This window comes from Cnephaeus nilssonii (assembly GCF_951640355.1).
Source record: "Cnephaeus nilssonii genome assembly, chromosome: 13".
Lineage (NCBI taxonomy): Eukaryota > Metazoa > Chordata > Mammalia > Chiroptera > Vespertilionidae > Cnephaeus > Cnephaeus nilssonii.
The window spans coordinates 17,685,731-17,705,463 of NC_137084.1; the positions used below are offsets into that span (position 1 = coordinate 17,685,731).

Consider the following 19,733-nt stretch of genomic DNA (forward strand, 5'->3'; position numbering starts at 1 on the left):
AAGGTTTAGGGGGTAAAGGGGATATCTATAATACTTTTAACAATAAAGATACATTTTTTAAAAAGAGAGAGAAATCAGCATCAGGAGGTGCTATGAGAGCTCAGGGAGAGGGAAATTCTACCAGGGGGATGAGGAAGGTGTCACAGAGCAGGCTATTTCTAAATAATGGTGAGACCCAGCTGGTGTGGCTCAGTGGTTAAGCAGTGACCTATGAACCAGGAAGGAGGTCACAGTTAGACTCCAGGTCAGGGCACATGCCTGGCTTGTGGGCTTGATCCACAGTAGGGGGTGTGCAGGAGGCAGCTGATCAATGATTCTCTCTCATCATAGATGTTTCTATTCTTTTTTCTCATCATAGATGTTTCTATCTCTCCCTCTCCCTCTCTCGATAAAAATATTTTTAAAAAATAATGGTGGGGATCTGACCTAGTGAGATGGATGATCTAGTCAAAGGTAAGACTAACTCCAAAGGGGTGCAGGTGGCATAGTGGGGGTTTGGGAACAGCATGCTCAGTTCAGAAGGGAAGGGTTTTCCAGGGATGATGTGGCAGGTAAGGTATGTGTAGCTTAAATGCTGAGCGAAGGAGCTCAGTTTATCCTGCAGCAGAGGGGAGAGTGCTCAGAGTGTGTTGTAAGAAGACCACTCTGGCTGTAGAGTGAAGGACTGACAGGACAGAAGAGTGGAGAGGAGGGAGACGTGGGAGAAAATACTCACTGTTCAGATGGATCTGAACTGCGCAGGGCTAGTAAGATAGGCAAAGGGAAGAGACAGATGGGAGAGAGACTGAGAAGAGAGATGCAGAGATTGACAGGGTGCCGCACAAACTCACACATTTTAAAAAACATATTTTTATTGATTTCAGAGAGGAAGGGAGGATAGAGATAGAAACATCAATGATGAGAGAGAATTATTGATTGGTTGCCTCCTGCATGTCCCCTACTGGCGATTGAGCCCACACCGCAGGCATGTGGCATGTGCCCTTGGTTGGAATCAAACCTGGGATTCTTCAGTCTGCAGGGTGATGCTCTATCCACTGCACCAAACCGGTTAGGGCACAAACTCACAATTTAATTAGCTCCCTGGTTTGCCAGGGGATTACAGGGGAATTAACAGACCTCAGTGGCCAGGGACCGTGCAGGGAGGTGAAGGGAAGTTAATGAGAGAGACGACAACATGCCCCAAGGGAGAAATGAAAGCAGAGGAGTAGTTAGCCAAGCAAAGATGCCGGCAGGAGAAACAGATGTCAGGGCGCTGCGTCTCTGCCTTCCTTGGAGATTTCAGACCTCCAGGGGAGAAAATGGTCAGAGCTCCCAGGTCAGCTCCTGGCCTGATGGGCTGGGTTCCAATTCCCCTGAGTACTGGGAGGGGAAAGCTGGGAGTGGCTTCCAGGATCAAGGTCCCAACTCGCCCTTGGCCTTTTCCCAGAAGGGAACAGAACATTCTCCCCCACCCCCACCCCCGCCCTTCTGCAGATGGGGAGGTTGAGGCCAGGGATGGGAAGTGACCTGCTCATGACCAGATGTGGCAAATTGCATTTTCCAAGGACAGCTGTGACAATCTCTCTCCCCACTTCGTACACTGTGACCTTGCTACTCCCTTCTAGGAGAACTTAGGTTCAGTCATAAAAGGTGATACTGCATCTCTTTCTGGAAACTCCCACTTGTAACCCAGCCACCATGGCTTGAGAAAGCCCAGGCCACTTGGAAAGTGTAGGTGTTGTGGCCAACAGCCCCAGTCAGGACCAGCTATTTAACTGGCAAGATCCAGTGCCGAACGAAAAGGCAGGCCTCTTATTCAAAACTTAAGAATTTAAGCGGTGACAACAGGGCATTAAACCTAAGTGTGGGGCCTGGTGCAGCTGCACAAGTTACACCCCAAGAACTGTCCTTGACCCCAGCTGTGGTTCCAGCATCAATTGCTCACAATACAGGTGAGGAAGCCTTCAGGATGGCTCGGGGCACAGCCACTGTCTGACTGCAACTGTACAAGGGACCATGAAGAGGAATAACATAGCTGAACCCAGTGGCCTCCAGACTCGGTACTGAGAAAAATCAACTGATGATTTGTAAAAAATTTCTGAGTGAGGAAGAACTTTGAACTATAGCATATATTCCAAAAGTCAAAACAATGATGGACATATATTTTATTATACAGCTTAAAAGGAAAACAGCCCCCTGACAGTGTGGTTCAGTTGGTTGGGAGTCAGCCCATGCAATGGAAATTTTCTGGTTCAATTCCTGGTCAGGGCACATACCCAAGTTGTGGGCTGGATCTCTGCAGGGAGTGTGCAGGAGGCAGCCAATTGATGTTTCGCTCTCACATTGATGTTTCTCTCTCTCTAAAAATCTTTTAAAAAAGGAAAACATGGCAGAAGCAAAATAAAAAGACAAACTACAAACTGGAAAACTTATTTGTAACTCATATCACAAAATTTCTTTAATATACAAAGAGCTCTAAGAAAAAGACAATTCTGTAGAAAAATGGGTAAAGGATATAAACAATAAAAAAGTATTAGAATAAGGAAGTTATAGTAAGATGCCATTATTTTTTTACCCCTCAGGTTGTCAAAGAGCAATAAAATGTGTAACACAATCTGTTGGTAAGGAGGTGGAAAAACTGACACTCATACATTGTTAGTGGTCACAACCGGACAATATCTACCAAATTTAAAATGTGTATACCCTTTCACTCAGTGATTCTACTTCTCAGACAGCTCTTCTTCAGATACATGTCAACACATTTGAAATAAGTTATTCATTCATTGAAGCATTGTTTATAATAGCAGAACACTGGAAATGATCTATAGGTCCAGCAACTGAGGGCCCATTAAATAAATTCTGGCACATATATATACAGTAGAATACTGTGCATCCTTTACAAAAGAATGAGGAATTATTTTGAATAATGATATTAAATAATCTCTAAGATTTACTGATCAGTGAAAAACAAGATGTACAGCATGCTACCCTTTACGTAAAAATAGAAAAAGAAAGCCTGCATTTGCTTTTATGTGCATAGAATACATTTCAGAGCATCTACTAGAAACTGTGAACAGCAGGTGCCTCCTGGGAAGAGGAATGGTTATAGGGGAGAGACATACTTTTCACTGTTTCACCCTTTTGTACCTAAAATAAAAATGGGTGGGGAGAACCACTATCTTTTGAAGCAGCTGCTCCATTCCTATTGGCTTCTATTCAACCTGAGGCCGGCTGAAAGCCCTCAGCCTTTTCCCGTATTCACCACTGTCAAGCCAAACTTCCTTCCTCCTATGTTTACGCAGCTGGTTAAAAAGAAAAACCTAAATGCAGGTCTTTGCACTTTTTTGGGGGGACCACGGGAAGCTCAAGAAATGACCAAAGCAGGCCATTTTTATTCTTTTCAAAGAAACAATAAATTTGTGAGAAATTGACAAAAGAAACTAGATTTGGGTACTTAATTAGTGAAGAATCTAAGCAGAATTTGAGCTTAGGGTAGTAAACTAGTAAAGAAGTAACAAGGTTTCTCTATATTGTCATTGGTCATTTAACAACAGGGATACATTCTGAGAAATGTGTCCTTAGGAGATTTTGTCATTGTACAAACAGCATAGAATGTTACATAAACCTAGATGGTATGTATAGCCTATTGCTCTAGGCTACAAACCTGTACAGCATGTTACTGTACTGAATACTGTAGGCAATTGTAACACAGTGGCACCTGCTTTTCACTTCTTTTAAATTTACCGTTGGTTTTAGCCACTGTTTCAAGATGCTTTAGAATCTTGATTCAGACAAATATTAGCTTTTGCTCTCAGTAAGTGGTGCCATCTGCAAACAGGGTGAGTGTGGCAGGCACTGATAACTGAGCTGACCAAGTGCAGAGCCTGCAGAGTCCCGAAGCATGGAACTTAAGACTTCTCTCCAGATTTGCATCACCTGGATAACCAACTGGGGGAGAGGTACGAATCCACCTGACTGGACGCTCTGAGATCAGTTTTCCCAATTGTCTCCTCAATCAGGAGGCATTCAATGTCTAACTGGAAACAAGGTACACTATGTTCAAGGAATTTTCCTAGTGGCCTTCCAAATAAATAATTAGTTATGGTTGGTATTATTTACTGTATTTGTTCTTAGTGAAGGTACCAACTATTTTTCTAGGTGTTCTCAAACTCTGTTTAATATTGTATTCTAGAATAAATTTTGGGGGGCTTTACCTCAAATGTGCCCACTTAAGAGTTTCCAGAATCTACTTTCCCCTGTCTTCTGAATATCAGGACATCTGCAGCCATCCTGCACTGTGCTGCCTTTCCTTTTACCAGCTACACTGGCAAGGGTTCCCGGATGTTACCTGCAAAGGTATTTCGGCATCTTGGGATTTGCATCTCATTTTAAATGGCTAGGTGCTTAGGTTTTTTTTCTTCCCTTCTCTTTTATTTGGGGTTTCAATTTCCTCTAAACCTTGTATTGCTTTACTCATTCCAGTTCAGAAATGCTTTTCCTCAGGGGACAATGAAGAAAATCTGTTTCCAACAAAGGCCAGCCTGACACCTCATCCGAGGGATCCTTTCCTCTGTTTATTCCTTAGTCTGAATATAACGGACATTTTCCCTTTCTACATCCTTTCCAAGTCTCAATTTATCAAGGGCTTCACTGGTTCACCTCCATCCCTGCCTTTTAATGTTCGAGCCTGTCAGGTGCTCTCTGCAGAGCCACATTGGTTTCTTTAGCGCTCCCTCTGTCCCAGGTCTTTCTGCTCGTGGGCTGTCCCCACTGCCTATTTTAGAGCTTCCTGTCTCTCTTGTGCCACATTCCCACTTCAGGTCTCTAAGTGTGGGATCCTAATTTTTCTCTAAATTTTTTAAATTAACCCAGCCGGTGTGGCTCAGTGGTTGAGCATCGACCTATGAACCAGGTCATGGATCGATTCCTGGACCGGGTTGTGGGCTCGATCCCCAGTAGGAGGCAGCTGATTGATGATTCTCTCTCATTGATGTTTCTCTCTCTCCCTCTCCCTTCCTGTCTCTGAAATCAACAAAAATGTATTAAAATTTTTGTTTTTCAAATTATTTCCTAGGACGTTTTATTCACCCATCCATTCCATGCCTAACATGCCCTCTTTCTTGATTTGACTTTCTCCTGATTCCTGTTACACCCATAGCACCAGGAGGCAATTCTTTCCCATGGTCAGAGGAAGGTTGTGGCAGCAGCTCCATGGTAGTGTTTTTTCCCCCACTGAGAGAGAACCCTGTCCCTGATGCATGTGAAGGATTTGTCACTCAGCAGGTAGCTGTGGGGACTCTGGTTGCCAGGGCAGAGGCCGCCTGCCAGCCCAGTGCCATCCTGCCCTCAGAGCGTGGCCGGGCAGTTGAAGGTGAGCTCCCACAGGGATGCAGCTTCCACGAGCTCATCTTTCAGTCTCACCAAAGGCTCCATGTCTGGTCCTTCCAGACAAGCAATGTGCTGCAGTGCAAAGCATGCAGGATTTGCTGTCAAACACATCCAGGTGTGTCTGAATTCTTGCTCTGCCCCTTACTAACAAGTTGTTTGATGAGCCATGCCCCTCCAGCTCAAAGTATACGGTTCTAGTGGGGCTGACCCTGGATCCTGACCCCTTTAGGCTGGGCCTGAGACTCAGGTCTGGCCAGTAGAGTTCTCCAGACTCACTGAATGGCTTACAGATGGACCTGTGTTTGAGGCCAGAGTCCTCCAGGAGCTTTCCTAAGAGATATTGGCTCGTTCTCTGGAATTACAAGCTCTAAGAACCCAACATGCCATTGGCATGTTGCTGCCACATGGAATAAGCCTGCCTGAGAGGGAAACCAGGCAGAGGTGGGCAGACCCATGGGATGAAGATGGGAGTCTGATGCCTTTGCTCGAATCAGTGGATTAACCACTGGCCATTTCTGCTACTTGAGCCAATAAATTCTTTTTTTTAGGCCAGTTTGTTGGGTTTCTGACTATGCAACCATAATATACAATGTTGACCCTTTTATTGTTATAAAATCACGAGTTCCTGTTCATCAAGTTTCAACTCCTTCCATCTGTTCCCCTATTTTAATGCAGAAAAAAAAGTAGGACTCAATGCATGTGCACAACATATCAGAAATTCCCCAGGCTTGCAGGCCCGGGTCTGAATCCTGGCTTTGTCATTCACCAGCCTTGGGCAACTCTATCAGTAAAGTAAGGGTGATACTGCTTACCAGTATATGGCTGTTTTATGGGTCGGAGCTAATGAATATATGGGCAGGACATGTAGTAGGCCACCAACAAATATCCTATTATTAGGTGTTAAGTAGATTTGTTATTTCAATAGCTTTTACTCTGCACAGTTGTCTATACATGACGAATCCATTTAGTTTTCCCACACTCTTTCCTGGTCACACCTCTTAGCCACCATGGTTTCCAGGTTTATCATGGCCGTAACCAAGGAGAGAGCAGGAATCAAAGACTTTGAGAGCAGATGGAAGATGAAGAGGTGGACAGGCATTTCAAAGCTCAAATGGAGATGGAATTAGCCTTGTTTGACACATTTGCAGAACTTTACACCCACTTTCTATTTATAAATATCTTGCAAGGCTTCAGTGGAAGATAAACACAGAGAGCAACTACTGGTGAGGTACAGAGGCGCAGAGCAGCGGAGGTTGTAGATTTGGGACTGTATGGCTTGGGCTCAGGGTGTAAGGATTTGAGACGCTAGGGCAAGAAGTCTTAAGAAACGCGGGTCAGAAATATTTTACCCCTGGTCGGAAGCATGCGTAGGCAGGCAGTTGTAGCTGTTCTCCAGACCTTGTCATCCGGCAGAGCTCCAGCTTATCTACTGCCTACTGTGCCACGCTGATGGCAGGAAGACAAGATAACAGGCTGCTGCAACAGCTGAGCAGAGATGATCCACCAAGACAGTGGGGATGGAGGGAAGATGACAAATCCAAGAGGCATTTCTGAGAACCTAGCAGCGACTTCTCAGAAGTAGAGGGAAGGGTGGAGGACTCAGTCATCTCCAGGGTTTTTAGCTTGGAAAACAGGGTGATAATGAAGTGTTTAATAAAGTTTGTGAATGCAATTACCACTGCAGACTTAGGGAGAGGGTTGAGATATAATTCAACTTCAGGGTCCTGAAGGACATCCATTTATTCACATTTACTGAGTCCTATGTGACAGTTACTGTTTTGGGTGTGAATTATTCAAATGAGCTTCAAATACAGCTTTGAAGAGATGCAATTCCACTCTTCAGCCTCCATCACCTCCATGACTTTGCCCACATCATCTGTACTTGACAAGTATCCTCTCCTCTTCTTAGATAATAATAGCTGTCACATACCAATTTTTTTCTCAGATACTGTATTAAGTTCAATAATCCAATAAGCCTGGCTGGTGTGGCTCAATAAGTGAGCATCAACCTATGAACCAGGAGGTCACAGCTCGATTCTCAGTCAGGGAACATGCCTGGGTTGTGGGCTTGATCCCCAGTAGGGGGTGTGGTTACGGCCATGAAAAACATGGAAACCATGGTGGCTAAGAAACTCTCATCGATGTTTCTCTCTCTCCCTCTCAGAAATCAATAAAAATATATTTTAAAAAATACTCCAATAAGATAATTGCTCTCATTTAGAGATGAGGAGCTTGCCTGAGGTATCACAGCTACTAAGTGAGAGCTGGAAATGGATCCCTTCTCACCATCCTGCTTCCTAGTATCCTGTCCTTCATGAAGTCTTCCCCATGTTCTCCCAAGGGGATGTGAGCTTCCCCTCTTGTGGATCTCATGGTGCTTGGTTTCAGCATTTCCGGGCACATACTGCCTTGTACCATAGTCATCACAGTGTGTTTCCGGAACTTGGTGTCTGTCCTTTTTCATTGTACTGGGCTTTGTTCTACACATGGTTCCGTTTAATCCTCCCACCATTCCTCTTTCTGTTCTTGTCACACTGCATCCCTCCCTCAGTGCACAGTAAGTGCCAGGGAGGACAGGGAGAGATTCACTGCACGCTGTACACTCTCCCCTGACCCTACCACAGGACTTTGCCTAGGCTGCACATTGAATAACTGAGGGCTGCGCTTATAAACTCTAAACGTTAGGTCCCTTAGGGGAGGTAAGGCATGAAATACCAAATTCCAGTGGGAGGTGAGCCGTCTGCAGTGAAGGTGTGGCTGCTGTTTCCATTTTCACCTTCTCTTTTCATTTCTAGCCAAAGGACATTCTCCCCAGTCTTTTTGAGGCCAGGAGGGTAGGGCCCCAGACTGGATAGAAAGTGAGTAGGTACAATTCTGTTTCTTGTCCTTAACTGACCTTTAGCTCCTCATGCTAGTCTGTCTGGAAACAAGCTGCAATACCAAGTAGATTTTCCGTGGAAATGTGGCATGACCAGAGAACATTCTTCTGGCTGCCTTAGTGAGCAGAAATTGGTGTAGAAAACCTCCTCTCACCCACTGTCATTGTGGAGATTTTGGGAGGGGTGGGGCTTGTTTCAGTATTTGCCCTTCCTCTCAGGAAGCTGGTGAGTCTTGAATAGCACCTCCAGGTCACGTTTCTTTTTCTCAAACTCTTCTCCTTGACGCTCTCTAAAGCCCTGTTCTCCAACCATATTTTGGAGGGTGATACCGACCTGAATCTATTTGAAAATACTCTTTTTCAGGGCTGTAGTAAGTTGGATCAACAATTGTGGTTTTAATACAAAATCTGCCTAATTGGTCCCACACTGGAGATTTGGGCCTGGATTGCAGAGGAACGCACTATGAGAGCAAGGCATAATGGGCTTTCCAAGATTTCAGCTCGTGGCCATGAATCACAGCAGACCAGCACAGTGTGTGCGGGCCTCCCCAAGACATCTCTTTAGGCAGCAGACAGATGAGGAAGCTGATTCTTAGGGACAAAGTTTGTTGGAAGGAAAACACGCAGTTGCTTTAGAAAATTAATCAGTTACCTTAAAAATATTCTGAAAAGAAGGCACTGGTTGGTGGCAAAAGAATCTTTCATTTGCAACTTTCCCCTTAAGACAAAAATCAGAGTGTAAGAGTGCAAGATTCTCTCAAGTCTGAAGAGAAAATAGGATGCGGGGCCAGTGGGGGTAGGGGGAATGAGATGTCACATGTGACATTCTTAGGTACCCTAAAAATCTCTGCAAAGGAGATAAAACACTCATCTTTGTCTATATTTAAAAGACAAAAAAACCCCAAGATATAAATTACTATGGCACTTAGGAAGGCAGCCTGAATAAAGCCCCCCAACATACAAGGATATTCTAGAAAAATCCATCAGAGGAGCTGACACATAGATCACTTTGAAGAAATGTTATCCTCCCAAAGTGGTAGAAATCCAAATAAAATGGACTGATAGTACTCCTAAAGAGTAAATCCTAATTATACAAGAACTTTTCTTTCCAGATGCATAAACCATCATAACAGTCTAGGTAAGTCATGACAATCATATCTATTTTCAGTTACTTCACTTATTTATCATTCTGCAGAGGCAAGAACTATGTATTTCCTGATTTAAGACCATTCTGCTCTCTGTGCTAGGGGAGGCCTGTTCTTCAGTTCACTGCTTTCACTAAGAGGCTGGGCCTTTTTCTTCAGATGGATGCCTTACTTACCATTTGGTTCACTGGTTGATTTTTCCCCCTCAGCCTCCATGAAGCAGTAAATATACCTTACAATTTGAAACTCAGGTTTGAATGCAGCTTTGAAACCTGCTCCGCAGTTTGAATGAGTAATTTAATCTGAATCTCATTTTCTTTATTTCCACCAAGGATTATGAGAATTAAAACTTATTCAACAGGCTTGGCAGTTACTACTTCCCAAAGTTCTCTCACCTTAGACTGTGTCAACTGCATGTACTGCTCCTTGATCAGCTAGTTTTTCTATAAAGCCCAGTGTTTTAGGGGGCCTGTTTTTAAAGGGCTAAATGTAATTATTTTCACAGAATTTCAAATCAGAGAGAAGTAATGCCCTGCTGGGTAAGCCTTACACTTGGTTTTGGATGTAGTTTCCATTTTGTCAGTTCAGTTTATACTGCAATTACGGGACTTGGGAGAGGGGAGTTTGAAGGCAAAGACCTCCTCCTGTTGGGAGGATTATGAGTGAGAGACTTCACAAGGAGATCCCACAAGAACTGATTCTTACTATAGAGGACAAATGTCAATGGGAGAGGGAAAGGAGATCACAACTCCGACTTCTAAAGTAGGAGATCACAACAAAGCCAACGTATGTTCAGGTAACAGTAAGAAGCGGGAATGTAGGGTTATGTTTAAAGTTTATTTCATTGTAAGGTTGCTTTTTATAACCACCCCCAAAGTTCCAGGAAACCCCTCATTCTTTTCTTCAATCAAGGCTTCAATGACCATCACACTTCCTAGAGGGGGATATTTCCTGTTCCTTTTGCTCAGCACTGCCAAAGCAAAGGCCCAGTTTCATGGGTGCAGTTTACTAGATAATCCTCATCTAAGTCTATATTATACATATAATGAGTTGGTTCATTATTTTTACATATGTATCTTAAAGAGTACCTTTGAGTTTACTAGCCCCTGAATAAAGTTCAGACTTTTTATTCTATGAATAGCCTTTAAACTTAATGAGGAACATAGGAATAGCACCCTTATCGGACCTATTGCGTGGATGTAGTCAGACTGACCAGATTAGTACTTTGAACAATTCCAGGCCTTGGTGAAATTTTTTAGCAGCCCAACTTGCACAGGCCAAACCAGAGTCTTGGCGCCCTCTGGTGGTAGACTTGTCCTTACAGTCAGACTCAACTAGGAATAGGCAGGAGTGTATGAGCACAGAAGCCACAGGATAATAAACATGGCACATTTTCCTAGATCATCTTTACTTGAAGATTTTTTTTTTTTTTGGGAAAAAAGATGGGTAATGCAAAAACATTTTTATATTAAAACAAATGCATATAATATTGAATAGAATATAAAATTTACATTACTTTTTAAGACAAAGTAAGAGACATCAAAGACATTTCAAGGTAAGCTACTCATGAGCTTCAGGCTGATTCCTAGACCCTGGGGAAGGAGAGACCTGCATGCTCAGTCGGATATCATGGGGGCTGCTGCTTTGAAAGAGAAATCTGAGAAGCAGCAAATTAAGTGCTTACTCATTTGGCAACATCCTAGTGGGTTACTTAAATAAGTAAAACAACATGCTTTCTCATCTTGGAGCATTTTAACCTGCTTTTAAAAGTCCTGAGTAAATAGAAGCTTTATGCTTGAGTTGAAATTCATTGCCTCCTAAAATGATTTTTTCCCTTCTATAAATGCTGTTAACATGCCTAACTGAGGGTATGACATGCGAGGTGGTCAATATCCTAAGAACCCTGTGGACTGCATCTCCTGATATGAAGTTACAAGTACACTTTCCAAGGGTGTCATAAGGAATGAAAAACAAACTACTCACCTTCTGCAACAAAAAGGAAACAAAACAAAAACTGAAGAACAGGAGTATATACAATTAGAACTATGTAATGATGTTATTTAGGGACTGGAAAACACTTAGCTTTTAGAGAAGGGGCTACTGCTGCGGCATTTGCTTTTCATATTTTAAATGATAACAAGAATTTCTTTGGGGGGGAAAAAAGCCAGTAGGCTTCTTTTCCAAATCTTGCTTATTCTCTATAATTGTCTTTTCTTTTTTTTTTTTTTTCTGTTGACAACAATTTATTACTTTGCAATAACAGACTGAAGGTGTGGATGCTTCATGTAGAGATTTTGTAGGGTGATTTAGCAATGGATTGTCCTTTTTATAAAGTATGAGAGACAGGATTAATAAAAAACGCTTAGAAGCATAGGATGGGAGGCAAATTCTGGTGGATACTGCTGAGTTTTTAGGGTGTACTAAAGAAAGGTCATTCATGACCTCCCATACAGTTTGCCTTACTATTCTTAAGTTTTACAGAATTATTTATCTTTCTTCTTGGGATTGTACTCTTCATTTTACAAAGCCTTGAATTAAGACCAAATCACATGACAATAGTTAGGAAAATGCAACTGTTTTTCCTGTTTAAGTAAAATAAAGAGTCTGGAGCAAAAATGTACAATTTCAGAATAACTAAAGGGGAATATTAGTGGTAAATTATGCTGTGCTGGGAAAAAGAACAAAAAAAGGCAGACACCAAATACCTCCATTTTCCCAAGAGTTAATGATTATTAAAAAAGCGTGCCACACTGTATAGAAATCAACATTCTCTCCCATAATTCTGTGCATCTGGGACTATAGAAATGTCACTGTCCCTGTCCCACATCTTCAAATTAACATTCTCAGGTCACAACAATAAGTCTTCCCAAAGGGGACCTTCCGGAAAAACAAGCTATTTCCTCGGCTCATATTTCCCTGGAAAACAAATAAATACAAATAAAATCTAGTGTGAAGATGAGATCAGCCAGTCCAAATCAGCAGAGATCCTTCTAGACAAGTTTCTGGGAGACGTAACTAAGCGGCTAGGACAAAACCAATGATCACTAAGAGTAGCAATTTGTACTTTCTGACTCATGCTGAGCTTTTGTAGAAGTAACTCCAATTTTGCCACATGGATAAGGCAAACTTTCTTACTAATTTAGACAAAATTCCAAGTTTGGACTCTGGCTCTGACACTTGCTGGCTGGGCTATGAAATGAATCACTATATATAGAGTGCGAGAACAGTCCTAACACTCAGTAAGTGCTAGCTTTTACTTATTTTTTAAAATACATGTCTTTATTGATTTTTAGATAGAGAGGACGGGAGAGAGAGATAAAAACATCAATGATGAGAGAGAATCATTGATAGGCTGCCTTTGCACGGATTCTAGCCTGTAAACTGGGCATGTGCCCTATCAGGGAATGCAACTGTTACTTCCTGGTTCAGAGGTCAACACTCAACCACTGAACCACACTGGCCAGGTGCTTTTATTTATTTTTTAATGGAATGGTCAGGTCTCTAGGAAGTGGTTATACAATCTTATAATTAAAGTAGTAATGTGAGTTTAACTGAGTAGACTGTGAAGTTAGATAGCCTACACAAAGATCCCGCTCTCCCAAATATAGGCCATGTAACCTTGAGTCACATAATTGGTGTTATTTAACTGTTCAAAATCCCAGTTTTTCCATATGTAAAGTAGGATGATAGAAAATGGTTATTTTGCCCAGCCAGTGTGGCTCACTTGGTTGAGCATCACCCTATGCACCAAAAGGTCACAGGTCATGGCATATGCCTGCATTATGGGCTCTATCCCCAGTAGAGGGCATGCAGGAGGCAGATCTGATACTCTCATCATTGATGTTTCTCTCTCCCCCCCACCTCTCTCTGAAATTAATAAAAATATATTTAAAAATAAAATTATATAATAAAAATATAAAGAAAAAAAAAGAATTCTAGCCTGGATTCAAGGAGGGGCTTGTTGTGTATGCACACTGAGCATAAACAACTACAGTAGTACTGAGCTCTATGAACAAAGGCCTTTCTCATATGTATCACTAGTGCTATAATATAATGAAACAAAGAATTTCTTCATATATTTTCTTCTACAATCTTATAAAAAGTGCTACCCACTCGCCCTGGCTGGTATGGCTAAGTGGGTTGGACCATTATCCTGTGCACTGAAAGGCTTCAGGTTCGATTCCCAGTGGGGGCACCTATGTGAGGCAACCAATCAATGTTTCTCTTACACATCAATGTTTCTCTCTCTCCCCTCCCCTCTCTTAACTTAGTAAAAATAACCCATATTTTTGGGTAAGGATTGAAAAAAAAGTGCTTTCCACGTAAAAACAAGCTTTAAACTGATGGCAATTTTAAGTGGTCCTGTGTTAAATTGAGCACACAGCCATCCATTACTTTGGTTCCTAATAAAACTTTGCCTAGACTGATCAGGAATTTTTGGTTGCAGATGATATATCTCACAGCAATAACAAAAAATAAATTGGAATCAGAACAAAATGATCCACTAACATGTTTAGGAGACATAACTAAATGACTAGGACAAAACCAGGACTAAGACTCTAGCAGCAAGAGACTAGGTCTATCAACATCATTGTGAACAAATAATGACATGAACAACTTCTCATTCCTCCGTTTACCCCTACCACACTGTAATAAAACACTTGAATACATAAGGAGATTCTGAGAAGTTACAAAAAGTGAAGTTGGGAAAAAAATCTGAAATCAAGGCTATCATTTTCACAACCAGGACAAGCATTTACCCAGAGCCCATTTGTAATTTGAATGTGATCACTCAAAAGGCATCTGGATCACATCCTGCTTCTTCATCACCCCTGCTGATTTCTAAGCAGCACATTTTACTACTCTGCCAGATGACATATGGAGCACTGTCAAGAGCACAGTAATTGGTAGCTAAAAGGTAAGCTACAAGAATTAACCTGGGATCCCAGAAACATTATTTAAGAAAACAAACAAAAACAAAATAAAGTAAAATATATGGGGGGGGGGGGGGGCGGGGGGAGGTGAAAGGGGGAAGGATAGGGCCAAGAGAGGAAGAGAGAATGAGAGAAGTACCTCTTTTTGTAGCATGCTCCAGCAATCTATCCAAGAAGTATATATTGGGGAGTAAGGAGGGCACCCACCAGCAAGCCTGAAATAGAAATAAAGATGAGCTATTCAAGTTAAAATTCACAAAACATTCTCTCAAGAGTCCAGTAAATCTTTGTCAAAATATTCTCCTGCCTAGAAATTTCTTCTGAGAGGCAATTTTAGTTCTAATAAACTTCCCTTATATTTATGTTTTGAATCAACGAATAAACACTTCAGTTATGTATTTTCTAAAACATCTAGGTTTTTAATTTGTGGAGATATGAAATTCTAGAACACAGTGCTTTCCACTCAAAATTATGTAATTAAAGAGTAGGAAAATGGGACTTAAAAACTAAGTGGTGTTTAAAAGCACCTAAAGAGGAAACAGTGCCTCTCGTTTCCTCCCTGGCGGCCTGAAGATCAACCTTCATCATGAATGACACAGCAACTATATGGACCAGGAAGTTCATGACCAACAGACTACTTCAGCGGAAGCAAATGGTCATTGATGTCCTTCACCCTGGGCAGGCAACAGTAACCAAGACAGAAATTTGGGAAAAACTAGCCAAAATGTATAAGACCACACCTGATGTCATCTTTGTGTTTGGATCAGAACCCACTTTGGTGGTGGTAAGATCACTGGCTTTGGCATGATTTATGATTCCTTGGATTATGCAAAGAAAAATGAACCCAACATAGACTTGCAAGACATGGCCTATATGAGAAGAAGATGACCTCAAGAAAACAGAGAAAGGAATGCAAGAACAGAATGAAGAAAGTCAAGGGGACTGCAAAAGCCAATGTTGGTGCTGGCAAAAAGAAGGAGTAAAGATTCTTCAGGACTTTATCTGTGGTGATTGTGCAGATTTTTCATGAAAGGATTAATAAACTAAACTTACATGTGAGGAAAAAAAGGGCACCTAAATATGACAATGGATATAACAGTGGTGACTACATGCTCTTACTCAGGTATAATCACTTCCTCTCTAAGAATTATAAGGAATAAACATACTTAACTCATCCTTCAAGTATACTCTGAGCTAAAATATGGCAGCTACTCTACAAATCACAAAGCAAACAGAATGTAACATGATATGAAATACTAGAGGCCCGATGCCTGAAATTCGTGCAAGGGTAGGCCTTCCTTCCCCCGGCTGCTAGCACCGGCTTCCCTCAGGCTGCTGGCACCTGGGACCTGGGCTTCCCTCCCTGATTGATCGCCCTGCAGGGGGATGCCCCGCCCACTCACCTCAGCACAGCCCTCCGGGTAGTGTGGGCCTCCCTCTTTGGGGTGATCATGGAGTTCCCTGTCAATTGATCACCCGCTGGCCGGTGGCCTGGGCCTCCCTCTGCAGGGCGATCGTGGAGCAATGGCGCCCCCCGCCCGCCCCCCCCCCCCCCCCCCCCCGACCAATTGCATTGCACCCGCCTTGGCTGTCCTGGCGCCAGTGCATGTCATAGTGTGGTTGTCCAGGCAGTCGTTCTGCTGTTTGGCCGTTCGGTCGATGCATACTATGCTTTTATATTATAGATGACAACTGTGCTCAAAACTCCATACAGCTTTCCAGTTGCTATCTTGTTAGAAAACAATGACATGCATGTCTAATGGTATATTGTATCAGGTACTATATTAGAGCAGAATTCTCCTGAATCAAATCAAGAGGGAAAACCTGGTCCAACTCAGTATAGTCACCTGGCAACTAGAAGCTTGAATTCAATGGTATCCAGAACCACACCATACCCATCCTTCCTGACCAAATACACTGAAAGGTTAAGAAACTTCCCATGAACCAAATTCCCCATTTTTCTTTCTTTAAAACTCATTTTCTCCTAGGAAAAAACAGGTATAGGTTGTCATTCAATCCCTGATATACCTGTTGTAACTTTCAAGAAAAAGAGGGTAAAGATTTAAAATAATGGAAAGATGTAAAAATAGAATAATTTGGTAATTATTTGGTCCTTTTTGGAATAGGACCTATACTGGCAAGTGCATATTATAGTACATAGGTACTTGAGAAATATTATCTATGCTTTCCCTTATTCCAAAAAAAAAGGATATGAGGTGGCCACTTATTATATAAACTAGAGGCCCGATGCACAAAATTCATGCAATAGTAGGCCTTCCTTCCCCTGACTGCCGGCACTGGCTTCCCTCCTGCAGGCACCCAGGGCCCAGGCTGACATGTAAGCCTGGCTTCCCTCCAGCCCTGGCTTCATCAGGAAGGTCGTCCAGAATGATATCCAGTCTAATTAGCATATTACCCTTTTATTATTATAGATTAATGCCACTGCTGATACATGGGACATATAGAGAAAAAAATTTGGAAATCTAGTAATAGCATCAACTGTACTTTTCTCCCTGACCGCTCTGCTTGTCAAGCACACAGCAGTCAACTACCAGGAGAAGAAATGCAAAGCACTTACCCGCAGTTGTTGACAGCCATGAGATTAGAGACAAGCACAAAGGGATAGGTCAACATACTGGCAAAAAACTGTAAAACAGTAAAACAACAGCTAAGTTATTAGGTCATCAGTCTTCTTTCATCTCTTCTTTCTTCTCCCTTAAAGTCCTAGCACCTCTGTGGTCAAATACTCCAATACTGGTTTTGCTTTTTCAGTATTCCAGGAAAGACTAAATGACAAAATTTTCAGCCTGAGATGCTTCCTTCCCTTAATATGCCATTATAGCTAACATTTTAACTAAAGGCCAGAAAAATTCTCTTATTTTGTGATTGAGTCCTCATTCAAAACTGAACTAGTATTTAATAAGAGAAAAAGCAAATATATAAATACAATTTCAAAACACCCCTGAAGAAAATAGGAAAACACGCTCAGCCAGTGTGCTCAGGGGTTGAGCATTGACATATGAACCAGGAGGTAGCATTTGATTCCTGGTCAGGGCACATGCCCAAGTTGTGGGCTCAATCCCCATTGTGGGGCATGCAGGAGGCAACCAATAAATGACTCTCTCTCATCATTCATGTTTCTACCTGGCCCTCTTCCTTCCTCTCTGAAATCAATAAAGATATATTTTTTTAAAAAGGAAAGAAACATGAGTAGCCTTCCAAAAACAATGAAAATGACTTCAGCCCTAACTAGTTTGGCTCAGTGGGCTGAAAGGTCACAGGTTCAATTCCAGTCAAGGGCATGTACCTTGGTTGTGGGCACATCCCCAGTAGGAGTTATGCAAGAGGCAGCTGATCGGTGTTTCTCTCTCATTGATATTTCTAGCTCCCTATCCCTCTCCCTTCCTCTCTGTAAAAAATCAATAAAATATATTTAAAAAGAGAAAGGAAAAGAAAATGACTTCAGAAGTCAACTACTGGAAGGCTCCATATGATTAAAGTGGGTGCCTTCTCCACGGTAAGATCAACGGGCTGTAGGGAGAAGCAGCCCTGAGAATCAGGGAAAGCTGTGATGAGAATGCCCACATCCCTCTGCTGAAAGCTGAACACCAAACCATGTGGGCTTGTTATCACTAGTACTGTTATGTAGGAACTCTAGGCTCTTCTTAGCTCTGACAAACATTAACAAATCTGACTTTCCTGGGAAACATCTGGTTGCTTTAAAGCAGTGATAATACAGGCCAAATTAAAACACACACACACACACACACACACACACACACACACACAATTCCTAGAAGGTTAAAAGGATTTAAAAAAACAGCAACTCACTCCTGTGACAGCTTGGGAATAACTCTTCATTTCATTCATGGTAGAAACCTAAAACAGGAAGGAAGCCTTTATTAGAATGAATAATAAGATGAAGTTGATATTAACAGCCAGTTGTCCCCAACCATATCCATATATTCTATCTCTAAATTATCAGTTTTACAGCTTGAAAATTAATTTTGAGCATGAAAACATAAAATACTGATTATGAACATAAAAAGACAGTGGTCAAAATGATGAATCTGATTCAAAATTAACAGATAAATTCACAGTAGATGAATTTATAAGATGGCTTAGGAACAAATGTAACGGCCTGAGGATTTCAAAAGAAAATGAGATTGGTAACCTTTCCCCATGTCCTAGAAATAGTCTCCAGAAATTCCTTTTACGGTATACCTCTATGTGCACCCAGCTGTGTCCCAGATGCTTTGGAGACCAGTCTCTGTACTCAAGAAGCCTACAACATGGATTTAGTCCTATCCCTGGGTCTGTTCTATTTTCCACCACGTTAAGGGGCTGCTTGTGTACAATGAGGCCCACAACTGCTGAAGTGGAGGAAACATTACTTCTAGGAAAGGCTGACTCCCCAAACCTTCCAGACTGAGGTTTCTAGAAAGCCCAATACAGGAGTTACCTTAACATTTCAGATTAGACAAAACACACTGAATAACTATAAAACAGTCCTGCTTCATGGTGGCCTCTACAATTAGCTATCAATAAAGAGGTGATCCTTGCAGCAGAGACAGAGATAAATCTCTTGGGCTTACTCTGCTACACCTAGGACTTTTTAGGTACATTTCTCTATGGTAAATACACTGAGTGGTCAGATTATTATGATCTCTGAACGCATAATAATCTGGCCACTCAGTATATATCCTATATAATAAAAGGCTAATATGTAAATTGTCCCCTCGACCAGAAGTTCGACCAGAAGGCAGGCCGGCCAACTGCCCATGTCCACTCCCCCCCCCCCCCCCGGCCCCGGCCAGGCTGGCCGGACCCCACCCACGCACGAATTCATGCACTGGGCCTCAGAGTGGCCAGATTATTATGCATTCAGAGATCATAATAATCTGGCCACTCAGTGTAGTATGGGTCATCCCGTGAGCCTTTGAAAACTTGACTAATGTTTAGCTACATAATGATGAGTCTGGCACATAACAAACTGCCATCTTACTTTTTAAAGCTAACCTAGCTGCCGAGCAAATACAATAAAGTCAACACTAGCACATCTCATCAAGGTCACAACCTACCCCACTGTCCAGTGCATAGGTATTGACGAGGTAGGCCAGTGAGTTACAGAGCCACAAAGAAATGATGTCACCTAGGAGGCGAGGAATAAGACCCCTACATGGAGAAACAATAAAAATAAGAATCAAGAAGTGTGAACAAGAAGATAATCCAAACACTTCCCAAAGAATTAGAGATTTCAAAACATTCTAGAGAATGGAAAAGACATCGAATACCAGAACCTAGCCTTCATTCTAGTTGATACAATTGTACTTGAAGCAAACCTCTAATGACTTTCATTCCTATTTTTAAAATGCAGGTCAGCCATACTCCTCTAAGCTATGGCCAATG

General features: G+C 42.1%; 1 protein-coding gene and 1 pseudogene across 2 annotated transcripts in view; one reads left to right on the forward strand and one right to left on the reverse strand.

The window, feature by feature from the left end:
• Nucleotides 1-1,487: 1,487 nt before the first annotated feature.
• The window catches only part of MTCH2 (mitochondrial carrier 2), a 28,348-nt gene continuing 10,102 nt past the window's right edge, over nucleotides 1,488-19,733 (reverse strand). The window contains exons 9-13 of the mRNA XM_079787073.1: nucleotides 19,406-19,499; nucleotides 18,156-18,203; nucleotides 16,903-16,970; nucleotides 14,464-14,539; nucleotides 1,488-12,306 (exon numbers count right to left, since the gene is read on the reverse strand). Coding sequence (XP_079643199.1) covers nucleotides 12,220-12,306; nucleotides 14,464-14,539; nucleotides 16,903-16,970; nucleotides 18,156-18,203; nucleotides 19,406-19,499 — 373 coding nt within the window. The 3' untranslated portion in view covers nucleotides 1,488-12,219. The remainder of the gene's footprint in view (nucleotides 12,307-14,463; nucleotides 14,540-16,902; nucleotides 16,971-18,155; nucleotides 18,204-19,405; nucleotides 19,500-19,733) is intronic.
• LOC307108848 (small ribosomal subunit protein eS24-like) lies at nucleotides 14,546-16,896 on the forward strand (annotated as a pseudogene). The gene has a single exon. The product of its transcript is annotated as a small ribosomal subunit protein eS24-like (transcript).